This window comes from Prinia subflava, chromosome 1, assembly GCF_021018805.1.
Source record: "Prinia subflava isolate CZ2003 ecotype Zambia chromosome 1, Cam_Psub_1.2, whole genome shotgun sequence".
Taxonomy (NCBI): Eukaryota; Metazoa; Chordata; class Aves; order Passeriformes; family Cisticolidae; genus Prinia; species Prinia subflava.
In genome coordinates this window covers 1434332-1462210 of record NC_086247.1, presented here as the reverse complement: position 1 = coordinate 1462210, position 27879 = coordinate 1434332, and the positions used below count along the sequence as shown (strand labels likewise).

Genomic DNA, 27879 nt, shown 5'->3' with positions numbered 1-27879 from the left:
GCGTTCTAATTCCCACCGTTGCCACGGGCAACGGCCCCTCCGCTCCTCCCCTTCACCGCCTCTCGCAATCCCGCGCTTCTATTGGGTAGGGCTGCTGTCCTTCAACGCTGCGCCGCGCTTTCATTGGTTGTACTACGGTTAAGCCCCGCCCCTCCGCCCTGCTTATGCCCCGCGCTCGGCGGAGCCGCCGCGGTTGCGGCGGGGCTGGCGGGGCCTGAGGGGGCGCCGGGGGTGAGCGGGGCACGGCCGGAGGGTCCCGGGGACCCCGGGGTGGGGACTGCACGGGGAACTGGTGTGGAGTTGTAGGGCGGCGGGGTTTGGCTCCGGAAGGAAGTTTGGGGGGGTCCCCTTGGCTGGAGCATCTCTAGGAGGGCGATTTTGGGGCGCTTAGGCTGTGAGGGGAGGGGGGTTTAACCCCTTCTGGGGTCGCTGTACGAGGTGGGTTTAAACTCGCTGTGTTTAGGGTATGTGTGAAAAGGTGTTTTGGAAGGGTTTAAACTTTACCCCCCCTATTTAGGATAGCTTTGTAAAGGAAGTTTGGGGGGTTTCCCCCCATTTGGGGTTTTCAGAGGGTTTGACTCCCTCCCCACCCTGGGTCTCTTTGTTTAAACGCCCCCATCCCACTTAGAGTAACTCTTGTAAGGGAGTTTTTAGGGGTTTAAACACCCCTCCATTTAGGGTAGCTCTGCCGGGGGAGTTTTGGGGGGTTAAATTCTCTTTTTCACTTACCTAGAGTAGCTCTTCCGAGCGGGTTTTGGGGGTTTAAACATCCCCTATTTAGGGTCTGGTGGGATTTAACATCCCCCCTGCCTGGGGCAGCTTTACAAAGTGGGACTGTGGGGTTTGTGTCCCATCTTTTACCTAAATTATTTCAGCTAGGGGAGGAAGCTGCGGGCTCACATCTGGCCAGATGTTGAGTGCAGGGGGCTTTGCGACAGAACAGAGCAGGGGTTAGGCGGGGTTTAAACCCCCACTTAGGACAAGCCTGGGGTCTGTGGGATCTGGACCCCAGTGGGACTAAAGGAGGGGTCACTGAGCCCCCAGACCCCACCGTGAGCTCAAGCAGGAGCCCCCCAGCTCCAGCCCCCCATTCCCAGCCCGTGGATGTCGCACCCCTGGAGATGATGCCCGGCGAGGAGGAGAGCCCGGGTGGGGACAGGGACGGTGGCCTTGTCCTCCTGCACGGCCCCAAGAGCGGCAGCACACGGAAGGTGAGGAGAGGGTGGGATGGGCTGGCCCCACATCCCTGTCCCCTCCCCAGGGATGGCTGTCCCCTCCACAAGGGTGGCTGTCCCCATGGATGCGGGCTGCAGGGACATCCAGCCCTGCTAGGGGTGGCAATGTTGTTGCTGCCCCATAAACAGCCCTAAACAACTCCCTCCCAGCTCCTCATCCCTAAAAATCTGCTCCTGAATCCCATCTTTTCTCCCCAGTGCTTGCTTTTTTCCTAATTCCTCGATATTTTGGGTTTTTTCCTCCTTCTTGCCCACGGGAAGCTGATCCAGGTGCTCCCTGTCCATCCCCTCGCTCCCACAGGTGCTGGGCAAGGTGGTGCTTCCTGAGGAGTTTTTTTTCCACGGGAGCTGCTCCCAAGGAAAGTCGGGATGTGTGGGACAGATGGGGCTGATTGCTCTGCCGGCATCGTTGTTTAATTAGGAACAGTGGGGAGGGAATCAGTGGGAATTGTCCTCAGCCCCCGATTTCTTGGGGTCAGAAAGGTTTTAGACAGCAAGAAAATGTGGAAAGTATTCAATTTTGGGTCTGTTTAAGCGTTTTTCCTGTTAGCTTTGCCCCCTGAGATCCAATGGGATAAACCAGCAGCGAGTTCACTCCGTAATCTGAACACTTCTTGCAAAAAAGTCCCAAAACCTAAAACACCCTAAAAAAAAAATCCCAAATAACCAAGAAAGCCAAACTCAGCCAAGCTCTGGATGGGATTTTTTTTTCCCCTCCTTGGATCAATCTGATCTGGAGTCACTCGAGCCTGGGCTGCAGCTCAAGAGGTTGCAACCTTAAACCAGGTCGGGGTTTAACTCGGGGCCCTGTCTAAAGAGCAGGTGCTGCTCGTGAGGGAAGATTAACAGGAGGGATTTGGGACTTTTTTCCCCAATTTCTTCTCTTTGGGTCTGGAGCACAAAGGAAAACAAGGAAAATGTTGCCAAGCTTTGGAGGGAGAACCAGGCAGGGCATCGGCAGCCTCTGTCATAATATGATTATTTTTTAATTAAAGCAGCAGGACACCTGATCAGCTCTGTTATTTTATTTTTGTTGTTATTATTATTTAAAAGAAATTATCAGTACAACCTTTTCCTGCTGTTTTTATCACCCTGACAACATCGGGAGCGTGGATCTATATTTTGTCCCTTGCAGGGGATCCTGAATGCTGCTGAAAAAGTGATTTTTATTCCTTTTTTTTGCCAAGTTTTCTGTTCTAGTAGTGAAGATTTAATCCACCTGTTTCCTGTTGGCACCTTGCCCTGACTCTGTGCCTCCCCCACCTCCTCAGAGCACTTTCACTCTCCTAAATTTCCATTTTTAGCTGCAGTTTGTGCTGTTTAAAACCCCCAATCCCCCAGATTTTTATTCCCACCCCTGGGTTTATTTTTTCCTTCCTCTTGCTGACTGCATGAACCACCAGTGAGGCCACTTGGGAAATTTAAAACCTTAATCCTCCCCTCATTTGTTCAAAGGCTCTGTGATGTAACCATATTCTCAATAAAAGGTTTTAGAGGTTTTAGCTGCTCCTGTCTCCCACAGAAACCCAGCTCGGAGCCAGGGAGCTCCATGAGATTAATTCCATGATAGGGAATTTCGTATCTAAATAGATTTTTATGGAGTAAAACCCCACTTGTTGTCACTTCCTGCCTGTCTTATAGCAGCCCATATTAATTTCCTAAATGATTCTGGCTGGAAAAAAGGAAGGAAATTCTGGATAACCCTGGAAAAAAAGGAGAATTTCCAAGCCTGTTTTTGTGTGTGGAGCAGTTCCCTGGCTTTGTTTTCCTCCCTGTCCCACAGGATAATGTGGATAAAGCAGGGTCACTTGGCCACTTCTCCTGTGCTGGCCTGGCTCAAAAACTTGTGGATTCCAAAGAGGAATAAAAATTCCAGCTGACAGCTCTGGCTCTGTGGAAATGCTTTAAAGATTGGTGTGGTTCTGGAATTAAAACAGGTGCTCAGAGTTATCCTATTCCAGGCTTTCCAGCTGCTGGATCATCTGTGCACTTGGGAGCTTCCTGTTTGGAGGAAAAACTCTGTGTTAGGAAATGCTGGTGCTGCTGAGAGGGCGTGGAAATAAATCCCCGTTTTTTGGGGTTTTTTTTGGAGTGGGAGATTTTGTTGTGGTTTAGTGGGAGAAATTGATGGGGTTGAGGCTGGAGCAACAGACCGTGGGTCCAATGGATGGGGTTGGGATCAGGGATCGTGGTCCAGCCCTGGTGTCCAACAGCAGGAGGATGTGGAACTGCTGGAATGATCCAGAGGAGGCCACGGAGATGCTCCAAGGGCTGGAGCCAGGCTGGGAGAGCTGGGAATGTCCAGCCTGGAGAAGGGAAGGGTCCAGGGAGACCTCAGAGCCCCTTCCAGTGCCTGAAGGGGCTCCAGGAGAGCTGGAGAGGGATTTGGGACAAGGGATGGAGGGACAGGACACAGGGAATGGCTTTAAACTGGAATAGGGTGAGATTAGAAGGAATGTTAGGAAGGAATTCTTCCCTGGGAGGGTGGTGATGCCCTGGAATGGAATTCCCAGAGAGGCTGTGGCTGCCCCATTCCTGGAAGTGTCCCAGACCAGGTTGGATGGGGCTTGGAGCAACCTGGGACAGTGGAAGGTGTCCCTGTCCATGGCAGGGAGTGGAATTCCATGATTTTGAAGGTCTCTTCCAACCCAAACCATTCCACAATTCCATCATCCCTTCAATATCCCTTTTCCTGGCACAAAAGGGTCTCTGTGTGTTTCCCCACGCCCATGGCAGCGATCCAGGCTGGAGTCCTGCTTTCCCTCATTCCCTGTCCTTGGGAATGGGAAGGTGCCTCCCTGCAGGTGGGGCTGGCTGTGGAGCTGAGCTCAGCACCAGCTGATGACTCCTCTTCCCACATTATGGACGTCTGGAGTCTCCGTGAAAATTAAACTTCCTCAGTTTCTCTCTGGGCATTCCCCAGCTTCCTCAATTAGGAGGAATCCTGGTGGTGACTCCTTTGTGGCCAAAACTGGTCTTGGACATGGCCCAGCTGAGCTGTGGAGCAGCTTCTGGGATCCAGCCAGGTTCTCCCAGTATCTCCAGGAGCTTTTCCTGCAATTCCAGCTATAACTCCCAGTTACCAACCCCTTCCTCATTTCTCTGAAGAGATCCATGCCTGGATTTCACCAGCACATTCCTGATCTGTGCCAGCCCTTCGGGAACTGGATCTGCATCTCCATTTCTCTCTTCCTCGAAATTTTAACAGCACTTCCAAGGATCCCATTTTCCCTTCCCGAATTCCACTTAATATCCTTCAGTTTCGCTTTTCCTCTGTTGCTTCCAGCTACAAAGGAGCAGCAACAATCCCTTTTGTCATGGAAATACCCTTTGGACTTACTGGCTTCCACCTCTCCCTCCAGGTGATTCAGTTTTGCTGGAGAACAGGGAGGCTGCGGCCCTGTTTTTGTCACCGAGGTCACAAATCACTCTCAGGGTGTGGCTGCCACCCAGGAGTCACCCAAGGCTTCATCTCCCGGGGGTGGGAAGTTCAAAATCCACCCTGAGCAAACATTCCCTAAGGAATTTAAACCCTGCTTCGTAATTGCTGCCCTGGATGAGCCTGCTGGAACTGGGAGAGGTGGCTGGACGTGAAAAATCCCCTTGAGTCATTCCAAACAAAAGTTCCCTTCAAAGATAAGGTCGGAGAATCCTTGATGTCCCTCAAAGGGGAGCAGTTGGTCTTGATTCCCTTTGGAAAAGAGTCTTATGGAATCTTTTTTTTCCCTGATGTGGAGGGCCTGGATGAGGATTTTTGGTTCCATTGTCACTTCTGTGTGCGGGTGGAACACAGAGGGATTTCCCCTGATTTTTCTGGGCATTAAAAGCCCTTTTCCAATAAAATCATAGGATAGGGGTTGGAATGGACTCATTGGGGTCACAGAGTCCAATTCCTGCTTTGTCACAGGTGATAAACAACAGGGCTGGCCACATCTCACTCATTTTCATGGATTTCTGACCCATCATTCCCTGTGTACAAGTGAAAGCTGCTCTTCCATGGAACTCCTCCAGAGTTCTGTGCTCATTCTTCCTTTAAAACCTTTAAACCAAGAAGGAAAAGTCTGATTATCTCCAGAGCCGCTTCTTAAACCCCCAAATTCCTTTTTCCAGGTGACCCCAAAACCTGGATGAAAGAGCTCCTCTTTGTCCTGACCTTACAGGGGTGACCTTGAGAGCTGGAGCAAAGAATAATTCAGTGAAGAAAATCCCTTTTGGAACCTAACAGTGGGATTTTTTTTTCCCCCTTTATGTAAGTCATGTTTAAATCCCTGGAAACTCAAACTCATTCCGTGGTTTTAAGTTTTCAGTTGGAACTCTGACAGGAAAAGCTTTGGGATCCTTTGAAAACTGATGGAAGGTGGAATGCTCTTCCCTTGACTCCTTATTTTCCTCATTTATATTTGGATTTAAAGATGGCATTTTATGCTTTTGTGGAGCCAGATTTGCTTCTTGCTCCGAGATTTGTGGAATTACAACATTGCTGTGATGCTCCGGGAGCTCCTGCAGGTGGGGCTTGGTTTTTCCTTATGGAATGACGTTTCCATTGATCCATGCAATCCAGGGATGATTTTTTGGGATCAAGGCAGAGCCTCTCGAGGGAAGATCCGCAGCAATCTCACGTTCCTGCCCTTTGCCAGCCTCACAAGTGTTGAGGAGAACAAAATGTGTGGAGATCACAGGAAATCCTTGATCTTGAATTCCTGACTTAACCTCACAAGGCTTTGGGTGTCTGTATCAGCTCCTGGTTTTCCAGCACCTTCTTGCTGCTTGCTTAGGAGCGTGGATAGGGATTGAGAATTTATCCCGTTAAATCTGATGGAGAAGCCAGTGGGGAAAAAAAAACCCCCTCACAGCTCCACAAACAGCTTTAGTGCTTCCCAGCAGGAGAAGTCAAATCAATTTGCTAAATCCTCTCATGGCACCTGCAGGGAAGAGGTTTTAACCCTCTTGGAATATTCTGTGGAGCCATCCCAGTGTCTTCTGCATCCCACTCCTTCCCTTCTTTCATTTCAGGTGCTTTCCCTCCAGACAACGATCTTTATTTTGGGTTTGGATAATCCTTCTACTTGTGCCTTTTCCATCATCCCACCTGCACTTCCCAGGCCTCTTCCCCGTGTCTCCAGGTGGTTTTCACTCCTTTCCCCCACAAAAATTCCCTTAAAATCCTCTGGCTGCTTGCGTACAAATCTTTGCCAGAGGTGGAAAGGGCTCCAGGATGCTGGAATTTGCAGGAAGAGCTGGAGAAGAGGAACTTCCCACCTGTTGAGATTTGCGTGGATTTCTGTGGCTCTGGAGGCACAGAGAGGGAGCCTGGAACTGTCTCATTTGCATATATTTGGGTATATTTGCATATGTTTGTCTCTGGATCTGTCAAGCTCTCAGAGATCTCATCTTGAAATTTGAAATTAAACCTCGAAATTTCAACGAGCACCTTCTCTTTACATCTTGGCTTGATTTCCTGATCCTTTCCCTTTTTTCTTCTAATTCCTAGATTTTTTTTCCCCCTAGGGAGCTGACAAGGCGGGTGGATTCCCCCCAGGACAAATCCAGAAGTGACAATTCTGGATCAAACTTTCCTCTATTTGCTCCTGAGTGTTTCAGACCCAAGATTTTTGCAGCTATCGGGGTGTTTTCCTCAAATCCAACTGCTTTTCCAGAATAACTGGGATTTTATGCTTCCAGCTTGCTCCTTTCATCAAATCCATGGATCACTGTAAAGCACTAATCCCATGGATTTATGGACCAGCTGGAGTCACTCTGATCCCTCAGTCTCTGAGGGACCAATTAGCTCCAATCTTTCCCTTAAATTAAAATCCCAATGCTAATCCTGAACCCTTTTCCAAAGGAAGCAGTGCTCGGTGGACATCAAATACGAGGAATTAATTTTAAGGATGCTGAAATCCATGGAAATGCAAAATTTTCCATTTCCTCCTTGCCGGGTCCTACCGGAGATGTGATCCAAGCATTCCTTGGAAGTATGGAATGGTCTGTGTTGGAAGAGGCATTAAAGATCATCTCATTCCATGGGCAGGGTTGCCTCTCACTATCCCAGGGTTCTCCAAGCCCCATCCAGCCTGGCCTGGAACAATTCCACAATTTCTCTGGGAAACCTGTGCCAGGGCAGGTATTGGAATAAGATGATCCTTAAGGTCTCTTCCAACTCAAACCATTCCATGACTTTGGGATCTTCCCATGCTTTGCAGGCTCAGAACTTTCCATGCTTTTAGACTTCCCAGCTTTGTGCCTTCCCAGCCAGGGATTTTTTTTTTATCCAGGGGTCTTCCAGAGGCTCATTCCATGCCTTTAAATCATCCTTTGCACAACGGGAATCATCCCTGCTTGGGCAGAGCTTTTATCCAGGCCCTGGATTCAGGGATGCTCCTCATGGCAGCCCCGTTCCCTGAGGCATCCCATAATAACCCTGGGAGCCAGAGGGAAATTTGGTGGCTGCTATTTCCTGAAGTCGGGAATTCAACGTGTTTTCCCTGTCTGCAGAAATTCCGAGCCGGAGCCGTGGAAAGGATGGAATCAATTTAGTGCCCCTCATTCCTGCATCACCGTGAACTCCTGACTCCCTGTGCTCCATATCCCGGAGATCCTTGGGAATTCTTCCCAAGCTTTGGGGTCGTATTGAGCTCATATCCAGCCCCCCTGGATCTTGGCTCACATCCAGAGCCTAGGAAGGGGATATGAAATTCCTGTTCAGGGCTGAGTTTGGGAAGAGCTCGGGGAAGGAAATCCCTGTTGGTAACACGTGGGATTGGGGAATGAAAATTGTTATTCCAAGGGTCTATGGGGTGAGAAACTCAACATGACCCAGCCACGTGTGCTCACATCCCAGAAATTCCCTGTGTCCTGGGATCATCCCACAGCGTGGGCAGAAGGAAAAGGGGAATTCTACCCCTCTGCCCTGCTCAGGTGAGACCCCACCTGGAATTCTGCATCCAGCTCTGGGATCCAACAGCAGGAGGATGTGGAGATGCTGGAGCAGTTCCAGAGGAGGCCATGGAGATGCTCCAAGGGCTGGAGCCCCTCTGCTCTGGAGCTAGGCTGGGAGAGCTGGGAATGTCCAGCCTGGAGAAGGGAAGGATCCAGGGAGACCTCAGAGCCTCTTCCAGTGCCTAAAGGGGCTCCAGGAGAGCTGCAGAGGGACTTGGGACAAGGGATGGAAGGACAGGACACAGGGAATGGCTTCCCACTGCCAGAGGGCAGGGATAGATGGGATATTGGGAAGGAATTCTTCCCTGAGAGGGTGGTGAGGCCCTGGAATGGAATTCCCAGAGAATCTGTGGCTGCCCCTGGATCCCTGGAAGTGTCCAAGGCCAGGTTGGAGCACCCTGGGTCAGAGGAAGGTGTCCCTGCCCACGGCAAGGGATGGAATTCCATGATCTTTAAACTCCCTCCCAACCCAAAGCATTCTGTGACTCTGGGCTCTGAAAGCGCACAATTTATGGAACTGGTGGAATTTTTTGAATCCCAAAACATGGATTTGGGATGAGAACCTGCCCTTGTCTCTCAGCAGGGCTGTGACCCCTTTGCCCAGACCCAGCGCAGCAAACTCCAGCATCGCCGGGCCCGGATCAACCAACAGATCAACAAGGAAATGAGGATGAGGGCGGGAGCGGAAAACCTCTTCCGGTGAGTCCCGATCCCCTGAGCTCTGGAATTTGGTTGGAGGCAGGAATAGAGTCTTGACATCCAAGATTCAGCTGGTGGAAGATGGTTAGAAAAGCAGGGTGGGAAAATGGGAATGAATTTGTGGCTGAGGTTGGGCTTGGAATGCAGAGCTCTGGCCCGAAAACCCAGTGGATCCAATGGATATGGAGCTGTTGGGGTGAGTCCAGATGTTCCAAGGATTGGAGCCCCTCTGCCCTGGAGCCAGGATGGGAGCTGGGAATGTTCAGCCTGGAGAAGGGAAGGATTCAGGGAGACCTCAGAGCCTCTTCCAGTGCCTAAAGGGGCTCCAGGAGAGCTGGAGAGGGACTTGGGACAACAAATGGAGAGACAGGACACAGGGAATGGCTTCCCACTGCCAGAGGGCAGGGATAGATTGGATATTGGGAAGGAATTCTTTGCTGTGAGGGTGGTGAGGGGCTGGAATGGAATTCCCGGAGAAGCTGTGCCCACCCCTGGATCCCTGGAAGTATCCAAGGCCAGGTTGGATGGGGCTTGGAGCAACCTGGGATAGGGAAAAGTCTCTGCCCAAGGCAGGGGAGATTTCTGAAGATCCACCCCAAACCATTCCATGAAATCCAGCTTTAGAATCATAAATAGGTCAGAAAAATCCCTTCAGGACTGAGTCCAACCATTCCCTCAGCACTGCTAAGGCCACCACTTGTCCCCAAGTGCCACATCCACAGGGATTTTATCCCAAGGACAACTTTTTTTAGCATCTTTTGTGTTTATTTCATTTTTCCTTAATACTTTGGAGCACATTCCAGGCTGGGCAGGCAAAATTCCATAACTCTTTTAACATAAAAAAAAAATCATAAATCTATAAATTCCATAAAATATTAAAATACAATTTTAGGGAATATTTTACCTACTTGTCAATTGCCTTTATCTCAAACAAAATAAAATTAAATGAACTTTCCACTTTGGAACTGGAATGTTTTAACACCAATGGAGTGTTCCTGTTGCACCTGGAAGAAGGGGATAATGGTTGATCCATTAAAAAAAGATGTTTTCCTGGGGGAATGAGATCCCACTGCTCCATCCACGCTGCTGTTCCTCGTTTAATTAAGGAAAAAAAGCCACAGAATCCCAACTTCTGCCTCTCCTGTGTTACATTTAAAAAAAAAAATAAAACAGAGAGAAATGTGCTGGCTCAGCAGAAATCAGCCTGGTTTTGGTTGGAATTGGAGCTGTGGGAAGTGGGAGTGAGGAAAAACGGGATGCAAAACACATCTTAATTATCAGGGAAATGCACTGAGGGGGCTCTTTTTTTGCTGGCTCAGCCCTTTGGGTGTCTTTGGAGTTCCCTCCCTCCCTGCCTGCCTCCCACAAATCCAGCTGAGTAATAAAGTTGATTTCTCGGCATTCCAGTGCTCCAAGCTTATGAAACTTGGGAAATCTGGGGGGGTAGAAAAAAGAATAATCAAGCTTGAAATTAATGGATGAGGAGGAGGGGGGCTTATGTTGCAAGTCTAAAGGTTATTGCTTCAAAATTAAAGATTTGTGGTATGGATAAAATTCCTTTGGATCTTTAGCCCGGTGCTGATGGAAAAAAAGCTGTGGATTGTCCAGCCTGGAGCAGTTTGGGGCTGAATTTGCTGGGATTTTTGCCTTTACGTTTAAAAACAAACTACCCCAATGCCTGAAAAAAAAATCCTGTGCAGCCTTTCCATGTCTTTTCCTGGAAAAGTTGGCAGGGATGGGGTGTTGGAAAAAAAAAAATCCATGTGGTGTTTGCTCAGTGGATTTGTTTCCCGGGTGAATAAATGGGAAGAGCCACAGGAAAACTTTTCCTTCCTTGTTCAAACACTGGAATTGAGTGGAGGAATGAGGGAGATAAAAATGTCCAGGTGTTTGGAGAGAAAGAAAAATAAATCACAAAATAAATCCCAGAAATTCACCATGTCCTGGGCTCATCCCACAGCATGGGCAGGAGGAAAAGGGGAATTCTGCCCCTCTGCCCTGCTCCAGGTGAGACCCCACCTGGAATTGTGCATCCAGCTCTGGGGTCCAACAGCAGGAGGACCTAGAGATGCTGGAGCAATTCCAGAGGAGGCCATGGAGATGCTCCAAGGGCTGGAGCCAGGCTGGGAGAGTTGGGAATGTCCAGCCTGGAAAAGAGAAGGATCCAGGGAGACCTCAGAGCCCCTTCCAGTGCCTCAAGGGGCTCCAGGAGAGCTGGAGAGGGATTTGGGATAAGGGATGGAGGGACAGGACAAAAGGAAATTGCTTTAAAGTGGAATAAGGTAAAACTAGATGAGATATTGGGAAGAAATTCTTCCTTATGAGGGTGGTGATGCCCTGGACTGGAATTCCCAGAGAACCTGTGGCTGCCCCATCCCTGGAAGTGTCCAAGGTCAGGTTGGACAGAGCTTGGAGCAACTTGGGATAATGGAAGGTGTCCCTGTCCGTAGCAGAGGGGTGGAATTCCATGATTTTGAAGGTCCTTTCCAACCCAAACCACTCCAGGATTATTTGCTGCGTGTACCCCAGGGAAAGCTTTACCTGGTAATTGATTCCTGGCAAAATCATGGAGAAGATTCTCCTGGAAACTGAGACACTTGGAAAATAATCAAGAGCCTTCTGAGAGCCAAAGAAATACCTGGCAGCTGAGAACAAGGAGGGAAAACTCTCCTTAATCCATTTGGGATAAAAATTGGACTGACGGTGTCCTGGAGGTGTGGGGGATAAATAGGAATTAAATCCTGGTTTATAGGGATTAAACACTGATTTCTATGGAAACATAGGTGATGCTGCCTAGGGAATTACAGGAATGCTGAAGGAGCTTTTCAATGGCTTGTTTAGAATCAAAAAATTCCTTGCTCTTGGAAAAATCAGCAAAGGGGAGGCAGGAGGAGACTCTGAACTGCCACATTTTCAAAGAAAAACCCTGGAGCTCCTTCTGCTGCCCTGAACCAGGGCAGGGCAGGACCCAGAAGGATTCAATCCATTAAAAAATCCATGTCAAAGGCAATACTCTGGAAAAGCTGGAGGGAAGCAGTTTCCTGGTGGAGCAGAGCTTGGCCATGTGTTGTTTTCCCTGGATCCCAGCAGCCAGAGCCCCTTTCAGCTCCGGGTTATCTCTCCCTGCTTTCCTTCGGAGGAGATAAGCAGGGAATAATCAGCCTGGGAGCTTGTCCTGCTGGGAACAGCTGGAATCAATCCCTGCTGTTTACAGCTCCTGCCGGGAGCAGGGAAGGGAGGGCAGGAGCCCACAAATCCTTTTTTTTCCCCACAAGGATTCTTTGCACCCAAAAATGAGTTTTTCTTCCTCAAATCCCATTTTTCCTCCTCAAATTCCACCATTTATTTGGGGTGGGGGAGCACCAGGACTGCTCACAGCCCAAACTGAAGGTGCACTGGAGGTGAAACAGGAATGGGCAAGGGGAAAGTGGCTCTGGGGAAGGAATTCCTGGATGAAGCACTGCGGGGAGTTTTGCCTGCGCTCAGCCGCTGGATGTTCAGACTTCCCTAATCCTGAAAGGCTGGGAGAGCCTGGAGAAGGGAAGGCTCCAGGAACACCTCAGAGCTCCTTCCAGTGCCTGAGGGGGCGCCAGGAGAGCTGGAGAGAACTTGGGACAAGGGACAGAGGGAAAGGACACAGGGAATGGCTTCCCACTGCCAGAGAGCAGGGTTAGATGGGATATTGGGAAGGAATTCTTCCCTGGGAGGGTGGGGAGGCCCTGGAACAGAATTCCCAGAGAAGTTGTGGCTGCCCCATCCCTGGAAGTGTCCAAGTCCAGGTTGGATGAGGCTTGGAGCAACCTGGGACAGTGGAAGGTGTCCCATGGCAGGAGTTGGAACAGGATGACCCTCAGAGATCCCATCCCACCCAAACCTTTCCATCATCTCCTGGAGAACCAGAGGCACAATCCTGTGGGAAGGTTGGGCTCGATGCCCATGGATTGCACTGCTGGATAACCGAGTCTGGAGTGGAAAAAACAAATTCATGGATAAAAAGGGAAACTTGGCCCATTGGTTTCTTGCAGGGCCACCAGCAACCACAAGGTGAAGGAAACGGTGGCTCTGGAGCTGAGCTACGTCAACTCCAACCTCCAGCTCCTGAAGGAAGAGCTGGAAGAGCTCAACAGCAGCGTGGACGTGTACCAGAACGACAGGTGGGTCTGGGAGGAGCAGTCTGTTCCCTTGGGATTTCATTTTTCCCGCTGTTGTGGAATTTTTCTGGGAGCAAGGCTGCTCTCGCCTTGTCTGCCCTTCTCTGTCCTGTGGCCAAGGGTTGGGATCACCTTCAGAGATTCCCTTCCAACCCAAACCTTTCCACAAAGTGGTGGCTGGAGAATAGGGGAGGATTTGGGCATGGGCCAGAATTCCTGGAAATTTTTCATCCTGGGAATGTCAATGGTTCCTTTCTAGTGCTGCAAGGAGAGAAAAATCAGCTTTTCCTAGGGGATACTGGGATGTTTTGGGATAGATGGAGCATCCTTTGGACAGTGATGTCCCAAAAAAAGGAGGAATAGGGAAGAAAGAACAGTCTTCCCTTTACTGTCCCGCTTTCCTGACAATCCCACCTGAGCTGTTCCCAACAGGATATTTTGGTGATGGGAATCACCATGCCTGGAAGTGTCCAAGGAATGACTGGATGTGGCATTCAATGCTCTGGGCTGGGTGGGATCAGTCACAGGTTGGACTCGATGATCTTGGAGGTCTTTTCCAACCTAAATGATTCTGGGATGCTGGGAATTTTTATTTTTCCTCCTTTTTCCTTTGTGAGGTAGATGGTGTTGGATGGCAACATGAGGTGTTGTGGGGATGGGATGGGATGGGATGGGATGGGATGGGATGGGATGGGATGGGATGGGATGGGATGGGATGGGATGGGATGGGATGGGATGGGATGGGATGGGATGGGATGGGATCCAGAGGGTCCTGGATAAGCTCCAGACGAACCTCATTAGGTTCAGCAAAGCCAAGTGCAAAATCCTGCAGCTGTGACGGGGCAATTCCAAGCACAGATCCAGGCTGGGGGTGAAGGGATGGAGAGCAGCCCTGAGAAGGATTTGGGAGTGCTGGCAGAACAAAAGAGCTGGAAATGCCTCATCCATGTGCGCTCACATCCCAGAAATCCGTCCTGTCCCAGGCTCATTGCACAGCTTGGGCAGCAGGAAAATAGGGAATTCTGCCCCTCTGCCCTGCTCCAGGTGAGACCCCACCTGGAATTCTGCATCCAGCTCTGGGATCCAACTGCAGAAGGACATGGAGAAGCTGGAGCAGGTCCAGGGGAGGCCATGGAGATGCTCCAAGGGCTGGAACCAGGCTGGGAGAGCTGGGAATGTCCAGCCTGGAGAAGGGAAGGGTCCAGGGAGACCTCAGAGCCCCTTCCAGTGCCTAAAGGGGCTCCAGGAGAGCTGGAGAGGGACTTGGGGCAAGGGATGGAGGGACAGGACACAGGGAATGGCTTCCCACTGCCAAAGGGCAGGATTAGATTGGATTTTGGGAAGAAAATCTTAGCTGTGAGGGTGGTGAGGCCCTGGACTGGAATTCCCAGAGGAGCTGTGGCTGGCCCATCCCTGGAAGTGTCCAAAGTCAGGTTGGATGGGGTTTGGAGCAACCTGGTCCTGTGGAAGGTGAAAATGGATGATCTTCAAAGCCCCTTCCAACCCAAACCATTCCATGATTCCCCATTTCCGTGTCCATCCACGTGCTTTTCCAGGCACATTCCCTGTCAGGGGTGCTCACTTTTCCCAATTTGCCACTTGCTTGCCCTCGTTTGAAAAGAAATCAGGAGCAACAACAACAACCCCAAACCCTGCCCAGGCCGAACAAAAACCCCTTTGTTTATTCCAGGCATTGGATTCCAGTGGAATTCTCGTTAGGGAATGAGCAGTAATGGCTTTCTGCTCTAATTATAGCTGCTGGAGCTGTTTGTTTCAAGGATAATGTGGGTACAAATTCCCTGCCTTGCTCTCCAGGTTTTCATAACTTCCTTTGCCTCTTTTCCTCCCTAATTAATGATTAATTAACGAGTTATTAGAAATTTGGGGGGGATAATGAGAGGGGGCTGTTGTATTGGTGAGGGCTTGATCCTGCCTTGCCCACCCAACATCCAGGATTCCTCTGAAAAGCTGGAGCTGGAAAAATAAGATGATTTAGTCTGTTTTGGGGGTTTTTTGGGTTTTGTTTTGTTTTGTGATTTTGTGGGGGGGGTTTTGTTGGGTTTTTTTGGTTTTTTGTTTGTGGGTTTGGTGTGGGGTTTTTTTTGTTTTGTTTGTTTGTTTTTGGTTTTTGTTGTTGTTTTTTGGGTTTTTTTGGGGTTTTTGTTGGGTTTTTTTGGTTTTGTTTTTGGTGGGTTTGTTTGGTTTGGTTTGGGTTTTTTGTTTTGTTTTGTTTTGTTTTGTTTTTTGTGGTTTTTTTTGGATCTCTCCTCTTATGCTGCCATTCCCAAATCTTTTTTGGGAAGAGCATTTTCCCACATGGCGTCTCTTAAAAGGAGCAGCACAAACCCAGGGCAAGGAGCTGCTTCCTTTTAATCTCCAACCTGCAGGATCCACCCAAGATTTTTAATCCAACCACCAAACAGGTTCTTGTCTTCTTCCAGTGAATCCATCAGCGTTCCCATGATCCCTCTGGGACTCAAGGAGACCAAGGAGCTGGATTTGCTGGTGCCACTCAAGGTGAGCCTTGGGGTTTCATTGATTAATGCTGAAGCAGCTGAAATTTCTTTTCCTGTTTGGAAAAGCTGACAAAAAATAAATTCATGGAGAGGAGCTGGACTTAAAACATGGGAAAGTGGCAGATGAAGGTCTGGAGATGCTGGAGAGCAGGAAAGGGAAATTTTTATTTAGTATGGGTTTCCTTGTGGGAAGAAGTGGGAAATTCTTACACAGAGTTGCCAGAAATCTCCCTTTAAATCATAAAAATCAGGATTTTCTCCTGTTTCCCAATCCAGGATTTCATCAGTGAGCACTATGGAGAGGAGGGTGTCCTGTTTGAAAAGGAAATCAAGGAATTCATGGAGCTGCGACAGGTTGGTGTCCCTCGGCTTCCAAAGTTTGGCGTGTCCAGGATCACTCCTTGGAGATTCCACATTTCCTTTGTGGGGGTCCCCTCATCCTTTCTCCAAATTCCATATTTATCCTTGCATTTCAGGGTGCTGCATTCCCATGCTGGAGCACCTTGGACTTGGTTTATAGGTTCCAAAATATTACAGGTTACTCAGGAATTGTTAATTTTCCTTGTCCTCAACGCCCTGCTGACCTACAAATGAGCAGCAGTAAAATTTATAGTACAATTATTATTTATGAATATTAATTCACCTCGGCAAAGATGAACAACTTCTGTCTCCAGGTAGGCCTTGGAGAAGAGGAAATTTAAAGCAGTCTGGGAAAGGAGGGGAAAAAATCCTAGGATTTATAAAATCAGAATTTCCATGAGTTTCTCCAGCACGACTCCCAGGCTGCTGCTTCCACATCTGGGTGTCCCAGCACCCAAACTTTCCCCGTGGATGAACCTCAGAATCATGGAATGGGTTTGGGTTGGAAAACTCCTAAAGATCATCCAATTCCATCCAATTCCATGGGCAGGGGCACCTTCCACCGTCCCAGGCTGCTCCAAGCCCCATCCAGCCTGGCTGTGGACACCTTCAGGGATGAGACAGCACCAGCTTCTCTGGGAATTTCATTCCAGAGCCTCACCACCTTCACAGGGAAGAATTCCTTCCCAATATCTAAGCTATCCCTGCCTTGTGGCAGTGGGAAGCCATTCCCTGTGTCCTACCCCTTTTCCAAAGTCCCTCTCCAGCTCTCCCGGAGCCCCTTCAGGCACTGGAAGGAGCTCTAAGCTCTCCCTGGAGCCTTCCCTTCTCCAGGTGAGCACATTCCCAGCTCTCAGCAATTGTTCAAGGGCTCTCAAGCTGTCCCAGGGAGTTTCCTCTTCGTCTCCCATCCGTGTTTCCTCTCCCATTCCCGCAGGCCATGCGCACCCCGAGCCGCAACGAGGCCGGATTGGAGCTCCTGATGGAATATTACAACCAGCTCTACTTCCTTGACAGCCGATTCTTCCCCCCCACGAAAACCTTGGGCGTCTTCTTCCACTGGTGGGTGCAGCTTTCCCTATCCCGCCTGGCTGGGGAGGGAGTCAGGATCCAAATTTCCACGGCGGAATCTCTGCCGGGGCTGGTGGGACACCAGGATCTGGATTTGCTGTTGCCTTGGGTGGGTTAATTTGGGGAGGGAGAGGGAAACAAATCCTGTGGGATGCACCATGATGGGAATGGTGCCTGCAAGGCCACCTGAGTACTGAAAACCCTTCAGGCTCCTCCTGCATCCATGGGGATCATGGAATGATTTAGGTTGGGAAGGACCTTCAAGATCATCCCATTCCAACGCCCTTTCCATGAGTGAGGACACTTTTTGTGGACCATGACAGGGACACTCTGGGGACCGTGATGAGGGCTTGGGCAGCTGTTGGCTCTTCCCTTCTCCAGGTACGACTCCCTGACGGGGGTCCCATCCCACCAGAGGGCTCTGGCCTTCGAGAAGGGGAGCGTCCTCTTCAACCTGGGAGCGCTGCACACCCAGATCGGAGCGCGGCAGGACCGCGCCTCCCTGCCTGGCCTCACCCAGGCCATCGATGCCTTCCAGAAGGCAGCTGGTGAGTGGCTTCCCCTCTTCCTCCTTGTCAGAGTCCAGGAGATCCCTCTGGCCACCCTGGAGGGTTTGGAGAGCGGACAGGGGGGTCTGGGATCTGTACAAGGGGGTCAGGCAGCCTCACACAGAGCCCAGGAGGACACTGCCTCTGACCCCTGGCCATGGAAGTGAATGCCCACATTGTACAAAGAATCACAAGCTGAGAGAATTCAAAATAAGTAGAAGTTAGTTTATCACAGAGTGTAAATGTAGAATCTAGGATTTTTATATATGGGCTTGAAGAGGCAAGATGGAGGAATTGGGGAGAGGTCCTGTCCTCCTTGTTCTTGTTCTCGTCCCCCATTTTCTGCTGAGTTGTATCACAAGGATTGGTTTAGAGTAGAAATGAGATGTTAACATAGGTAGTAAGTATTGGTAAGATTTTGTAAATAAAAAGTTCGTTGTGGACGGTGGTTGGGTCAGGGAAATGGTACAAAGGGTTTGGGACCCTCTGATCCACCCAGTCCTGCCGCGTGTCCTGCTCTGCTGGGGACGCCCTGCAGAGCTGAGAAAGAACTGAGAGATAATGAAAGAATAAACAACCTTGGAAACACAAACTGCCAGACTAAGTTTGTCTTTTCTGGCTCTGGCACTGGACCTTTCGGGCAAGAAAAGCTCGAAAACCCTACATACCTCAAAGAACAGCAACCCCGAGGAGAATCTCAGGGAAAAGCAACCCTGAGACCTCCTCTTCCCAGGAAGCTTTTCCCAGAGGTGGGAATAATCCACAGAAGCGCAGGAAGGGGTGGGAACAGTCGTAGGAAGAGGCGTCTCCAAGGGATCACAGATGGAGCACGAGGTGGCTCCATGTTGGTTGTGTGGGTTGGGAAGAGGAGTTGGGATGATCCAACAGCCACCCAAAAGGATGTCCCAGCTGCAGAGAGGAGAGATGCTGATCCATCTTCCCATGGTAAAAATAGAGCCTAGAATTGGGAACACCCAGGGCTTTGGAGAAGAATTTGGGCACAAGGATGGTTTAGGTGGCAAGGGTTAGACCTCAGATCTTCTCACCCACCACTGACGGTGAGACGTTTGATGTGCTTGGAGGGAAACCTGCCTGAATCCCAGAGTTTGAGTCTCTTCCTCACAAGCCTGGTAACTTCCAGGAGCTTTTCTCTCCTCCAGGTGCCTTTAACTACTTGAAGGAAAACTTCTCCAATGCTCCCAGCCTGGACATGAGCGCGGCCTCCCTGACCATGCTGGTGAGGCTGATGGTGGCCCAGGTCCAGGAGTGTGTCTTTGAGAAGATGACCTTGCTGCGTGCCCAGAACGACTTCCTGGCCCGCCTGCAGCTGGCTCAGGAGGCAGCAAGGGTGAGGATTTCGGGAAGGAGAGGGTTTGGTGGGAATTTGTGGTGAAGCAGAACCTCCCAGGAGTGAACAACCTGCTGTCACCATCTCCTGAGGGATGTCCTGCATCCCATCTCTCCTCTCTTCCCTCTTGCCAGGTGGAAGAAGTTTATTCCCTGGTGCACCAGACCATGGGCCAGCCCCACGTCAAGGATTACGTTCCCTTCTCCTGGACCACCATGGTCCACGTCAAGTCGGAGCATTTCAAAGCCCTCTCCCATTATTTCGCTGCCATCGCCCTCTGTGACTGCCCCGGTGAGTGTCCAGCCTGCAGGGAGCTTCCTGCTCATCCAAGTGCTAATTCCACATTATTCCTGGATTTTGGGGAGGGAGTCCCAAAAAAAAGAGGTTATGGATACAACACACGAAGTTTTTTGAATGCTCTGAGCTGTGGATCTTCTTTGTGGACTCAGCAATTCGTTCCTAAGGCAGATTTTCCCATATTTCTGGTTTCCACAGGGAAAAATCCTAAGAAGGGAAGGAAAAAGCTGCTGGAGGGATGTCACCTGCTGTCCCCTTCGGGGCTGGGTGGGGAGATAAGGGTCACCTGCCTGCTGACCTCAACCCAGCATCCCTTGGGTCACCTCGTGTTGGGCCAGCTGAGGGCTCCAAAAACCAAAACTAAATTGAAAAATTTAACTTCCAGCCTCACGCATGGATGTCCTGGGAATCTCAGGGTGGTGGCAGCAAGGTACACATGGTTCCACGGAGTCACTTGGAGCGTGACTTCAAGATGTGACCCTTTGATCTCCATCTGTGCCACCACCGACACCCTGGGAGGAATTTTGGGATGGAGCAGAGGATCCGGGGGTGGGCAGCAGATGGCCCTGGTGATTTTTGGTGCCACCTGGGTGACCTTTGGTGTCACCTGGTGGGTGGCTCAGGAGCTTTTTGAGGGCTGGCTGCCAAAACCAGTGCTGTGACAGTGACACCAGCAGTTGCCAGACTGTCCTCACACCTTCCCCCGCTCCAGAGCCTGCCCAAAATCTTCCTTGTGCCGTGTGGGCGTTGCAGAATAGTTGGATTAGGCAAGGAGATGGGAGAGAGGGGGATAATGTGGAGCTGGAAGGGCTTAAAGATCCAGAGAGGGGAGGATGATGATGGAGATGGGATTCCATGGGGTTCCAAGGGGCAGGACAAACCTTCCCCCTAAAATTTTTCATGTCCTTAGGCACTGTGGGAAGCAGAAATCTGCAGGAGATGCCTAATTTGGGATTTTTTTGCCTGCTGTTGGGGTCCTGTGTTCCTGTTCCCACCTCTCCCCTGTCAGAATAACAAATCTTTTCCTTCCATAACCAGCTGGGAATAAATTCCTTACGCTGCAGTTTAATCCCTCAGGGATGCTGACATGGCAGGAGCTGGCACGGGGAGAGCCAGCCCTGGAGCTGCCAGCTCCCAACCCTCCGGATCCCTGTGCTCACCAGGCTTTGGGATCCTCTGTTTGGAGCAACAAAACTCCCTGGAAAATTCCAGGTTGTTTCTTATCCCACTCTTTGTCCAGGGAAAGAGGCTGCCGTGCAACCCTGAGTGAGCCAAAGAGGATTAGGAACAATTTGGGTTAGAAAAAGGGGTTTAAAGAGTCTAGTGTGGGGTTTGGAGAGCCTGGGAGAACTGCATCCATCCGTGTTTTCCCATGGAATGACCCCCTTGGTTGCACTGTGGGCTGGAGAAAAGGCTCCGAGGAGGCCTCAGAGCCCCTTCCAGTGCTTGAAGCAGCTCCTGGAGAGCTGGAGAGGGATTTTGGACAAGGGAGGGAGGGACAGGACACAGGGAATGGCTTCCCACTGCTAAAGGGCAGGGTTAGATGGGATATTGGGAAGGAAGTCTTCCCTGGGAGGGTGGTGAGGCCCTGGAATAGAATTCCCAGAGAAGCTGTGGCCTCCCCATCCCTGGAAGTGTCCCAGGCCAGGATGGATGGGGCTTGCAGCCAAGTGGGAGTGTCCCTGCCCATGGAAAGGGGTTGGAATTGGATGGTCATGAAGGTCCCATCCAGCCCAAACCATTCCCTGATTTTGTTGTCTCATTTGTCTCCATGCCTGTGACCTCCAGCTGGGGAAATCCCAGGGCTCTCCATTCCCAATCCTGCTTCCACACTGGAGCAAAGGAAGTCAGGAAAGAGGGAAAAAATCTGTGTTCAGGACAAACCCTGCCCTTAACTTCAGATCCCTGGGATCATCCCTGTGCCCATCCATGATTCCTTGCTGGCTGTGGTTGGATGACAGGGAGGTGCTGCCAGGGCCACCTGAACATGGATGTGGCTTCGTGTTCCCCTTGTCCCCACTGCCACAGGGTGGCCCTGACCTCTCCCTAATCCCATCCCCGTCCATTTCCTTCCCACAGCTCCCTCGGATGCCGAGCTGCTGGAGCAGGAGAAGGCTTTCCTGCAATTCCATGTCACCATGCCAGAGGGGCCGTCACTCCGTGTCCTGCTGCAGGATCCCGAGGAGAGGAGGAAGCTGGGTGAGCACAAATCCCTGGATCCCGTCACGATTCCCACAAATGATGAGTTTTTAGGGGGATCTCTCCATGCAAAGAGGAATTTCTCAGGAAATTCCTTGTTCTGGGAAACAGGAAAGCATCACAGTCCCCTCGAGGGTGTGAGGACCAACTCATGGTGCTTGTCCCAACCTGTCCAGCTCTGACAGGAAAAATTCCAGGTGTTCCAAGCCAGGTAACATCACCCAACACTGCAGAGAAATCCATAGGGACACGGAGATCCTGGAAGCTCCTTGGTTTGGGCTGACTTGGCTGGAAAACAAGACACAGCAGATGCTCAGGGGGTGGCTTTTTCAGCTGCAGCGAATTCTTGGGAGACAAGAACTTCTTCCCATGCGGAATTTCAGCTCCAGGGAAAGAACAGACGCTGCTTATTCAGCTGAAGTCATGCTTTGGCAGCCCCTCCTCCACGGGGCTGCATCAAGAGCAGACTCAGCACTCAGAATTTGGGGTGTTGCCTCCCCCAGGAGCTTTTTTCCCTCCTTGTACACATGTGGAAGGAGGCAGATTCCACCAGGAATGAGCATGGCCTCAGCAAAATGCTTCAGGATGCTCAGCCAGATTTCACTGGAAACCTCCAAAAAAACTCCAAAATCCAAGTGTTTTATGGTGCCACCACACCAACACCCATCAGATGTGGTTTGCATCAGCTTTTCCAGCTCTGCCTGATTTTCCTGGGGAAAACAGGCTCTGTTCAACATTCCTGGTAAAAAAAAATAGATGTGCAGACACCAAGCTCATCTTGGATTTGGTTTACAGGAAGGGAAAAATTCAGGAGAGGTTGTGGATCTCCATCCCTGGATGTGCCCAAGATCAGGTCAGACAGGGCTTGGAGCAACCTGAGATGGTGGGAGGTGTCCCTCCCGATGGAAAGGGGTTGGAATGAGATGAGCTTTTCCAACCCAAACCATTCTATGATTCTATTATTATTATTATTCCCCATAATTTCACATTTTACAGATTTGATAAGAATTCTCAGGGAGGGGGAAGTCTCCGCTCTGTTTTCCATCCAGCCCCAAAACATTCCCTCGGTTGTCAAGTTCCTCTGGCTGTGGATTCCGGGAGTCTGGAGCAGACCTCGTCTCCCTGGATTCTGTTGCCACCGTGTGTCCTGAGCGTGAAATGCCACAGGCACACGTGTTTCCATGAGACACACACAGAGAGAGCTTTTCTGGGAGTTTAGCCTTGGATACGGCTGCCTTGGTTGCAGTTTCCCACGGAGGAGATGCTTTGCGTTGACATCCGTGGGTCACTGGAATTTCAGCTCCTCTTTCCCGGCCGCTTCCATTTCCCGAGGGTGGGAGCACGTTGAAGGCAAGTGGAGAGGAGCAAAGGGCAGAGGATGGAGAGCAGGACCTGCAGGACAAGGAAAGGCTTAGCCTAGAAAACAGGGATGTGTTGCACCTTCCCAAGGAGGACGGGGCTGGCTCGTTCTCCGTGTTCCCATTCCCGGGGGATCCGAGGCGATGGAGAGAAGTTAATTTGCTCAGGAGATTGAGGTTAAGCGTGAGGAGGGACGTCGGGGGTGGTTTTTCAGGAACATCTGCCAGCTCCGGCGTCAGGGGAGCGAAGTAGGTCACCCTTCAAGGTCCCTTCCCAGCCCTCCATCGGCTGGGACCGTCCCCATTTAGGGCTGGGAACGTGACTGGGCTGTCCCTGAGTCACAGCGGGGTGGTGGCACCGCTCCTGAAATCCGTGGGCAGCCGAGCGGGAACGGCGCCGGAGCTGCCGCTCCGTCGGGCTCAGCTCCCTCTGCTCCCTCGCAGGCAAAGCTCACCTCAAAAAAGCCATCATGAAGCACGAGGAAGCCATGAGGATCCACGGACTGTGCAAGATCCTGAGGAAGATGGATATCCTGCAGGAGGTCCTGTCCTTCGCCCACAAACGCTCCCTGAGCAAATATTCCGAGATCGACCACGAGGAGGATTTCTTTGAGACGGGAGAGGCTCCGGACATCCATCGTGAGTGGGGGGTTTTTGGGATTGTGGGTGGGGAGGGAAGACTCCACGGGGAGTTCTGCTTGGAACTGTGGAGGGGGGGTTGGACTGGATGATCTCTGAATTCCAGTCCAAACTATTCCAGGATTTTCAGTCCTGGCTCTTACGAGGTCACACTGTCCCTCTTTGGGATGGCAGCAGCCGCTCCAGCTGCCTGAGGTCACCCCCTGTCTGTGCTTTTCTCTCCCTCCCATCAGCCAAAACGCACCAGAAACCCGAAATCAAATCCCCCAACTTCTCCCAGGTGAAGGTGACCGACCTCTTCCACAGGCTGGTACGTACGGCTCCAGGACTGGGAATATCCCGAGGGAGCAGCCGTCTCCTCCTCCTCCCCTGCATGCTCTGCTTGCCTGGATTCCTTCCTCCTGCAACCTCTGCTCCCTCTCTCCGGTGTTTTCCAAGGAGCAGCAGCAGGAGGAGGGCTGGGATCTGTCCCTGTGACACCTAAACGGGTCACAAAGCTCCTCCGGTGACAGGGGAGCAGGCACAGGAATTTTGGGTGGGCTTTTCCCAAGGAGCCCTTGGGAAGAAGGGGTTTAGTGGCAGGAGGCACCAGGAAAATCCCACTGGAGCTTTATCCCCGCCCTCTTTAGGCTTTTGGGGTCCTGGGTAGCTGCACTGGGATTCAGGACCGTGGTGGGATCTATGGTGGAATCATCCCCTGAGTACCTCAGGGAATCTCAGCCACAGGCCAGGCAGGAATACCCTGCTCCTCTGGGAATGGAAGAGCGGGGAAAAAAATGGGAAAATATGAGAGAACTGGGGAAAATGACCCTGAAGTCCCAGAAGTGGTGACCTGTCCCACCACCCTGCTCCCAGACCAACCCCTGGTGGCATCCCCCAGCTCCAGACAGCCTCAACCCCCATCTTCTCTTGTTGGATGATGGGGCTGTTTTCCCTGCCAAAGACAGGATTTCTTCCTCTGGCCCCTCCCCATCCCTGGAATTGGGTTTTTTTTACAAGGCTGCACAATTCCAGGGAGCTGAAAAGCTGCTTTCCGTGTTCCTGCCTCATCCCAGGGCCCTCTCTCCGTGTTCTCAGCCAAGAACAAGTGGTATCCAGCTCGGAGGGTGCATCTGATGAGAGGAGAGAACGGCTTTGGATTCACCCTGCGAGGAGACTCCCCCGTCCTCATTGCCGGGGTCATCCCGGGGGGCTGCGCCGCTGTGAGTATCCCAATTTCTGTCTATTCCCATGGGAATAGCTGCCTGGAGGGATTCCAGGTGGTTTTAGGTCTGAAAACAGTTCAGGAGGAGACTCATCCCTGCTGGAGCTCAGGCTGGGGTTTGCAGGTGGGCGTCACGAGATGATTAATTTTTAGGAGATAGCTAAGGAGAAAACATGGGATTTCGCTCAGTTTTTAACTGCTGGAAGCCCATGCAGCTCCCTTGTCCCTCGAGTTGGGATGTGACAGTGACTGGAACAAGATGGCACATCCAAAAAAACAGGGGCAGTTTTGTTTTCCATCAGAAGATGCTGGAGAATCGTGCTGGGATACCCTGAGTGTCTCCCTGCCCCCTCAGTACCAGCCCATCCATCCAGATCCAGCATCTCTGGAACAACACTCTCCATAGCAGCAGGATCACATCTAAAATCCCTCTTTGGAAGACTCAGATGTCCCCAGAGATTGGGCTGTGGGCCAGGTATGGTCCATATCTGGAGCAGAGTTGTGTCTTCTCCTCAGCCTGGAGAAGGGAAGGCTCCAGGGAGAGCTTGGAACCCCTTCCAGTGCCTAAAGGGGCTCCAGGACAGCTGGAGAGGGACTTGGGACAAGGGATGGAGTGCCAGGATGAGGGGGAATGGCTTCCCACTGTCAGAGGGCAGGGTTAGATGGGATATTGGGAAGAAATTCTTGGCTGTGAGGGTGCTGAGGCCCTGGCAGAGGTTTCCCAGAGTTGTGGCTGCCCCATCCCTGGAAGTGTCCAAGGAGCAACCTGGGATAGTGGAAAGTGTCCCTAGTGGGATTGGATGATCTTGAAGGTCCCTTCCAAACCATTCCAAGATTCTCCGACGATCCACGCACGTTTTCCCTCGTTTCCCTGCAGGAAGCAGGGCTGAAGGAGGGGGACTACATCATCTCTGTGAACGGCAAGGACTGCAAGTGGTCCAAGCACGCCGAGGTCGTGCAGCTGCTGAAGAGCACCGGGAAGGAGGGGGTGGACATCGGAGTCATCACCCTGCAGGGCTCGGAGTGCCCCAAAGCCGTAAGTCACATCCCACGGGAAACATTCCTTGGAGCTCTGTGTGCTGCCCTGGCTTCACTCCCCGCCCCACCTTTCCCAAGCAGGTGGACAGGAAGGCAGCAGTGATGTCCTCGGGGTCCGGGATGCTGAAGAGCAACAAGGAGAACAGCAGGAAGAGCCTGATGAACAGCAAGAGCGCCAGCACGCTCCTGGTGTGGAGCAAGAAGAGCAAGAGGAGCAAGAAGAGCACCTACAGCGGCGTCCCCTTCACCGCCGTGGGGGACAACGAGGCCATGTACTGACCTTGGTGCTCCTTGGTGTCCCCTGATCTCCAGGACTGGCTGCCTGGGAAGTTTCCCAATCCTGGCTGGGCTGTGAGGATTCCCAGACTTGGGAATGCGCCACCGGTCGGATCCGCGCCCAGAGGTGAGCGAGGTGCCTCCACCTCCCAGCTCCTGTGTCCAACGATCCCTTCAAACTCGGGTTTGTTGTTATTTTGGGGTTATTTTTCTTTTTTTTTTTTTTGCTCTCAAGGGGGTCGGGGGGAGCTGGGCTAAAGCAGGGCCTGGTTTGTGTCTTCTGCTCGGCCAAAGCCAGCCCCAGCCATTAAAGCAAAAGTGTCACCTTCCGTAGCATCTCCTGGGCTTTCTCTGCGAGGTACAAGATGGAACTGCGCTCCAAGAGCTGCTGGAGGAGCTGAATCCTTCAGCTGAATCCTTCCAGACTCCCCTTTTTTGGGAGAGGGGACAGCACGGGCATCGATGACTTGGGGTGATCCCATCACAGGGTCCGACCCCGGCAGCATCTCCCAGCTGGGGCTATCCCAACAAAATTAGGATGGTTTGACCATTTTTAGTGCTTTTGGGGTGTTTTTTTTGGGGAATGAACCCCCAGCTTGGCTCAGAAAATCCAGCCCGGTTGCCCAACCGGTTTCTTTGGAAGAAAAGGGAAGGATTTAACGTGCAGTTGTTGTCTGGCTTTTTTTAATCAGGAGACGTGGATTGCCCTAAATATTGTGTGAGGAGATTAATAGCTAAGAGCCTTGGGGGGGTTTATTTTTCCTGGGAGGAGATTAAAATTCCAGGAAGATATCTCCTCCAGATTATTAAACTCCTAAATTTGTGCTACCGTTGGATCTTGCACATGTTGCTAATTCCCTAACACTGCTGTCAGCATTCCTGGGCTGGCCTGATGGATTCAGGCAGATTGGTAATTGTCCTGGAAATGCTGGGAGACTCCGGATCCACAAAACAGATTGGCAAAATTTCCTCCATCCTGTTTTCTGCCTGGTGTGTTATTTTTTTCCAAAGGCTGAGGAGCTGTCTGGTCTTGGATGATCCTTGGGTGGTAGAAAATTCCCTTGGGAGAGATGGGATCGTATTTTTGTACTTTTTGAGGAATTTGTTAGGAGTGGTTTTAAGGAGCAACGGGATCTTGTGGCCACAGTGGGATTGTGACTTCTTCTAGTGGCTCCTCATCCATTTTCCCAAGCTCTTAACCCTGATTTTATTTAAGAAAAACTTGCAGTAAAAAACCCAGGTTGGACAGGGTTGGAGCAACCTGGGATAGTGAAAGTTGTCCCATGGCAGGGGGTGTAACAGGATGGGGCTTCAAGATCCCATCCAAGCCACCCCATCCTGGGATTTTGTGAGCTCAAGGAGGGGTTTTCAGCTCTGCTGTTGGCCACGAGGCCTCTCCATCCACACCGGATTCCGGATCCGCCTTCCAGCACGGGGTCATCTGCAGCCGCCAGGCTTCCCACGTCATCTTCCCGGCTGCTCAGCGTGGGAGCAGGAAGGAAAGGAGGGGGGTGGGGTCACAGAAAAGGCCACCTTGCCCTTAAAAACATCCCGGCAGCGTCTTCCCACCATCCTAAAAAACATGGGATGCCACCACGGACGTCTGTGAGCTGGAGAGGGATTTATTTAGGAGGAGCCGTCGCGTTCCGCCTGCATCGCCCAACCCCAGCGTTGGCCAAGGGGTTGTGTTTTGTGGGATTGGGATAATTTCCCTAATTCCAGGGCTTGTTTTGTTGTTTTTGTTTTTTAATTTGTACATGGATTCTCACCTTTTATGGATTAAAAAGCACTGATTCAAATCCAGTTCGTAGCGCTTTTGTTGGGGGTTACGGGTACACCACCCATGACGGGAAACAAGCCCTGGCTGATCCTCCTAAAAGAATCAATTTTGGGTCATTTTTACACATATCTGGAGCTGCTGAGGCTGGGTGAGATCCTTTGGATCCAGGATGGGCTGCTCCAAGGAAAACCAAGTTCCCAAGCATCCGAATTAAATTTGGT

At 51.2% G+C, this 27879-nt stretch overlaps 1 protein-coding gene across 3 annotated transcripts; it reads left to right on the top strand.

Annotated features, from left to right (window-relative positions):
- The first annotated feature begins 230 nt into the window (after nt 1–230).
- On the top strand, nt 231–27677 carry RHPN1 (rhophilin Rho GTPase binding protein 1). Of its 3 annotated transcripts, none has more exons than XM_063403724.1 (15): nt 231–1211; nt 8755–8873; nt 12899–13027; nt 15466–15541; nt 15817–15894; nt 16838–16962; nt 17353–17519; nt 18680–18867; nt 19002–19158; nt 21244–21363; nt 23166–23360; nt 23594–23670; nt 24416–24562; nt 25442–25600; nt 25681–27677. In XM_063403724.1, exons 1-15 carry the CDS (start codon nt 1122–1124, stop codon nt 25879–25881), a joined length of 2028 nt encoding a protein of 675 aa, XP_063259794.1. In that variant the 5' UTR covers nt 231–1121; the 3' UTR covers nt 25882–27677. The 3 variants fall into 3 exon arrangements, with proteins under 3 accessions (XP_063259794.1, XP_063259963.1, XP_063259879.1); XM_063403893.1 differs by having other exon boundaries at nt 233–1211; nt 8758–8873; nt 25684–27677; XM_063403809.1 differs by having other exon boundaries at nt 233–1211; nt 25684–27677.
- Nucleotides 27678–27879: the final 202 nt, after the last annotated feature.

What these genes read in the sequence shown, in the direction of transcription:
- RHPN1 (XM_063403724.1), top strand. Translation starts at nt 1,122, where the DNA reads ATGATGCCCGGCGAGGAGGAGAGCCCGGGTGGGGACAGGGACGGTGGC. An exon ending in CGCCCTCTGTGACTGCCCCG is followed by an intron (nt 19,159 to 21,243) that starts GTGAGTGTCCAG and finishes TCCTTCCCACAG; the next exon opens with CTCCCTCGGATGCCGAGCTG. An exon ending in GCTCGGAGTGCCCCAAAGCC is followed by an intron (nt 25,601 to 25,680) that starts GTAAGTCACATC and finishes ACCTTTCCCAAG; the next exon opens with CAGGTGGACAGGAAGGCAGC.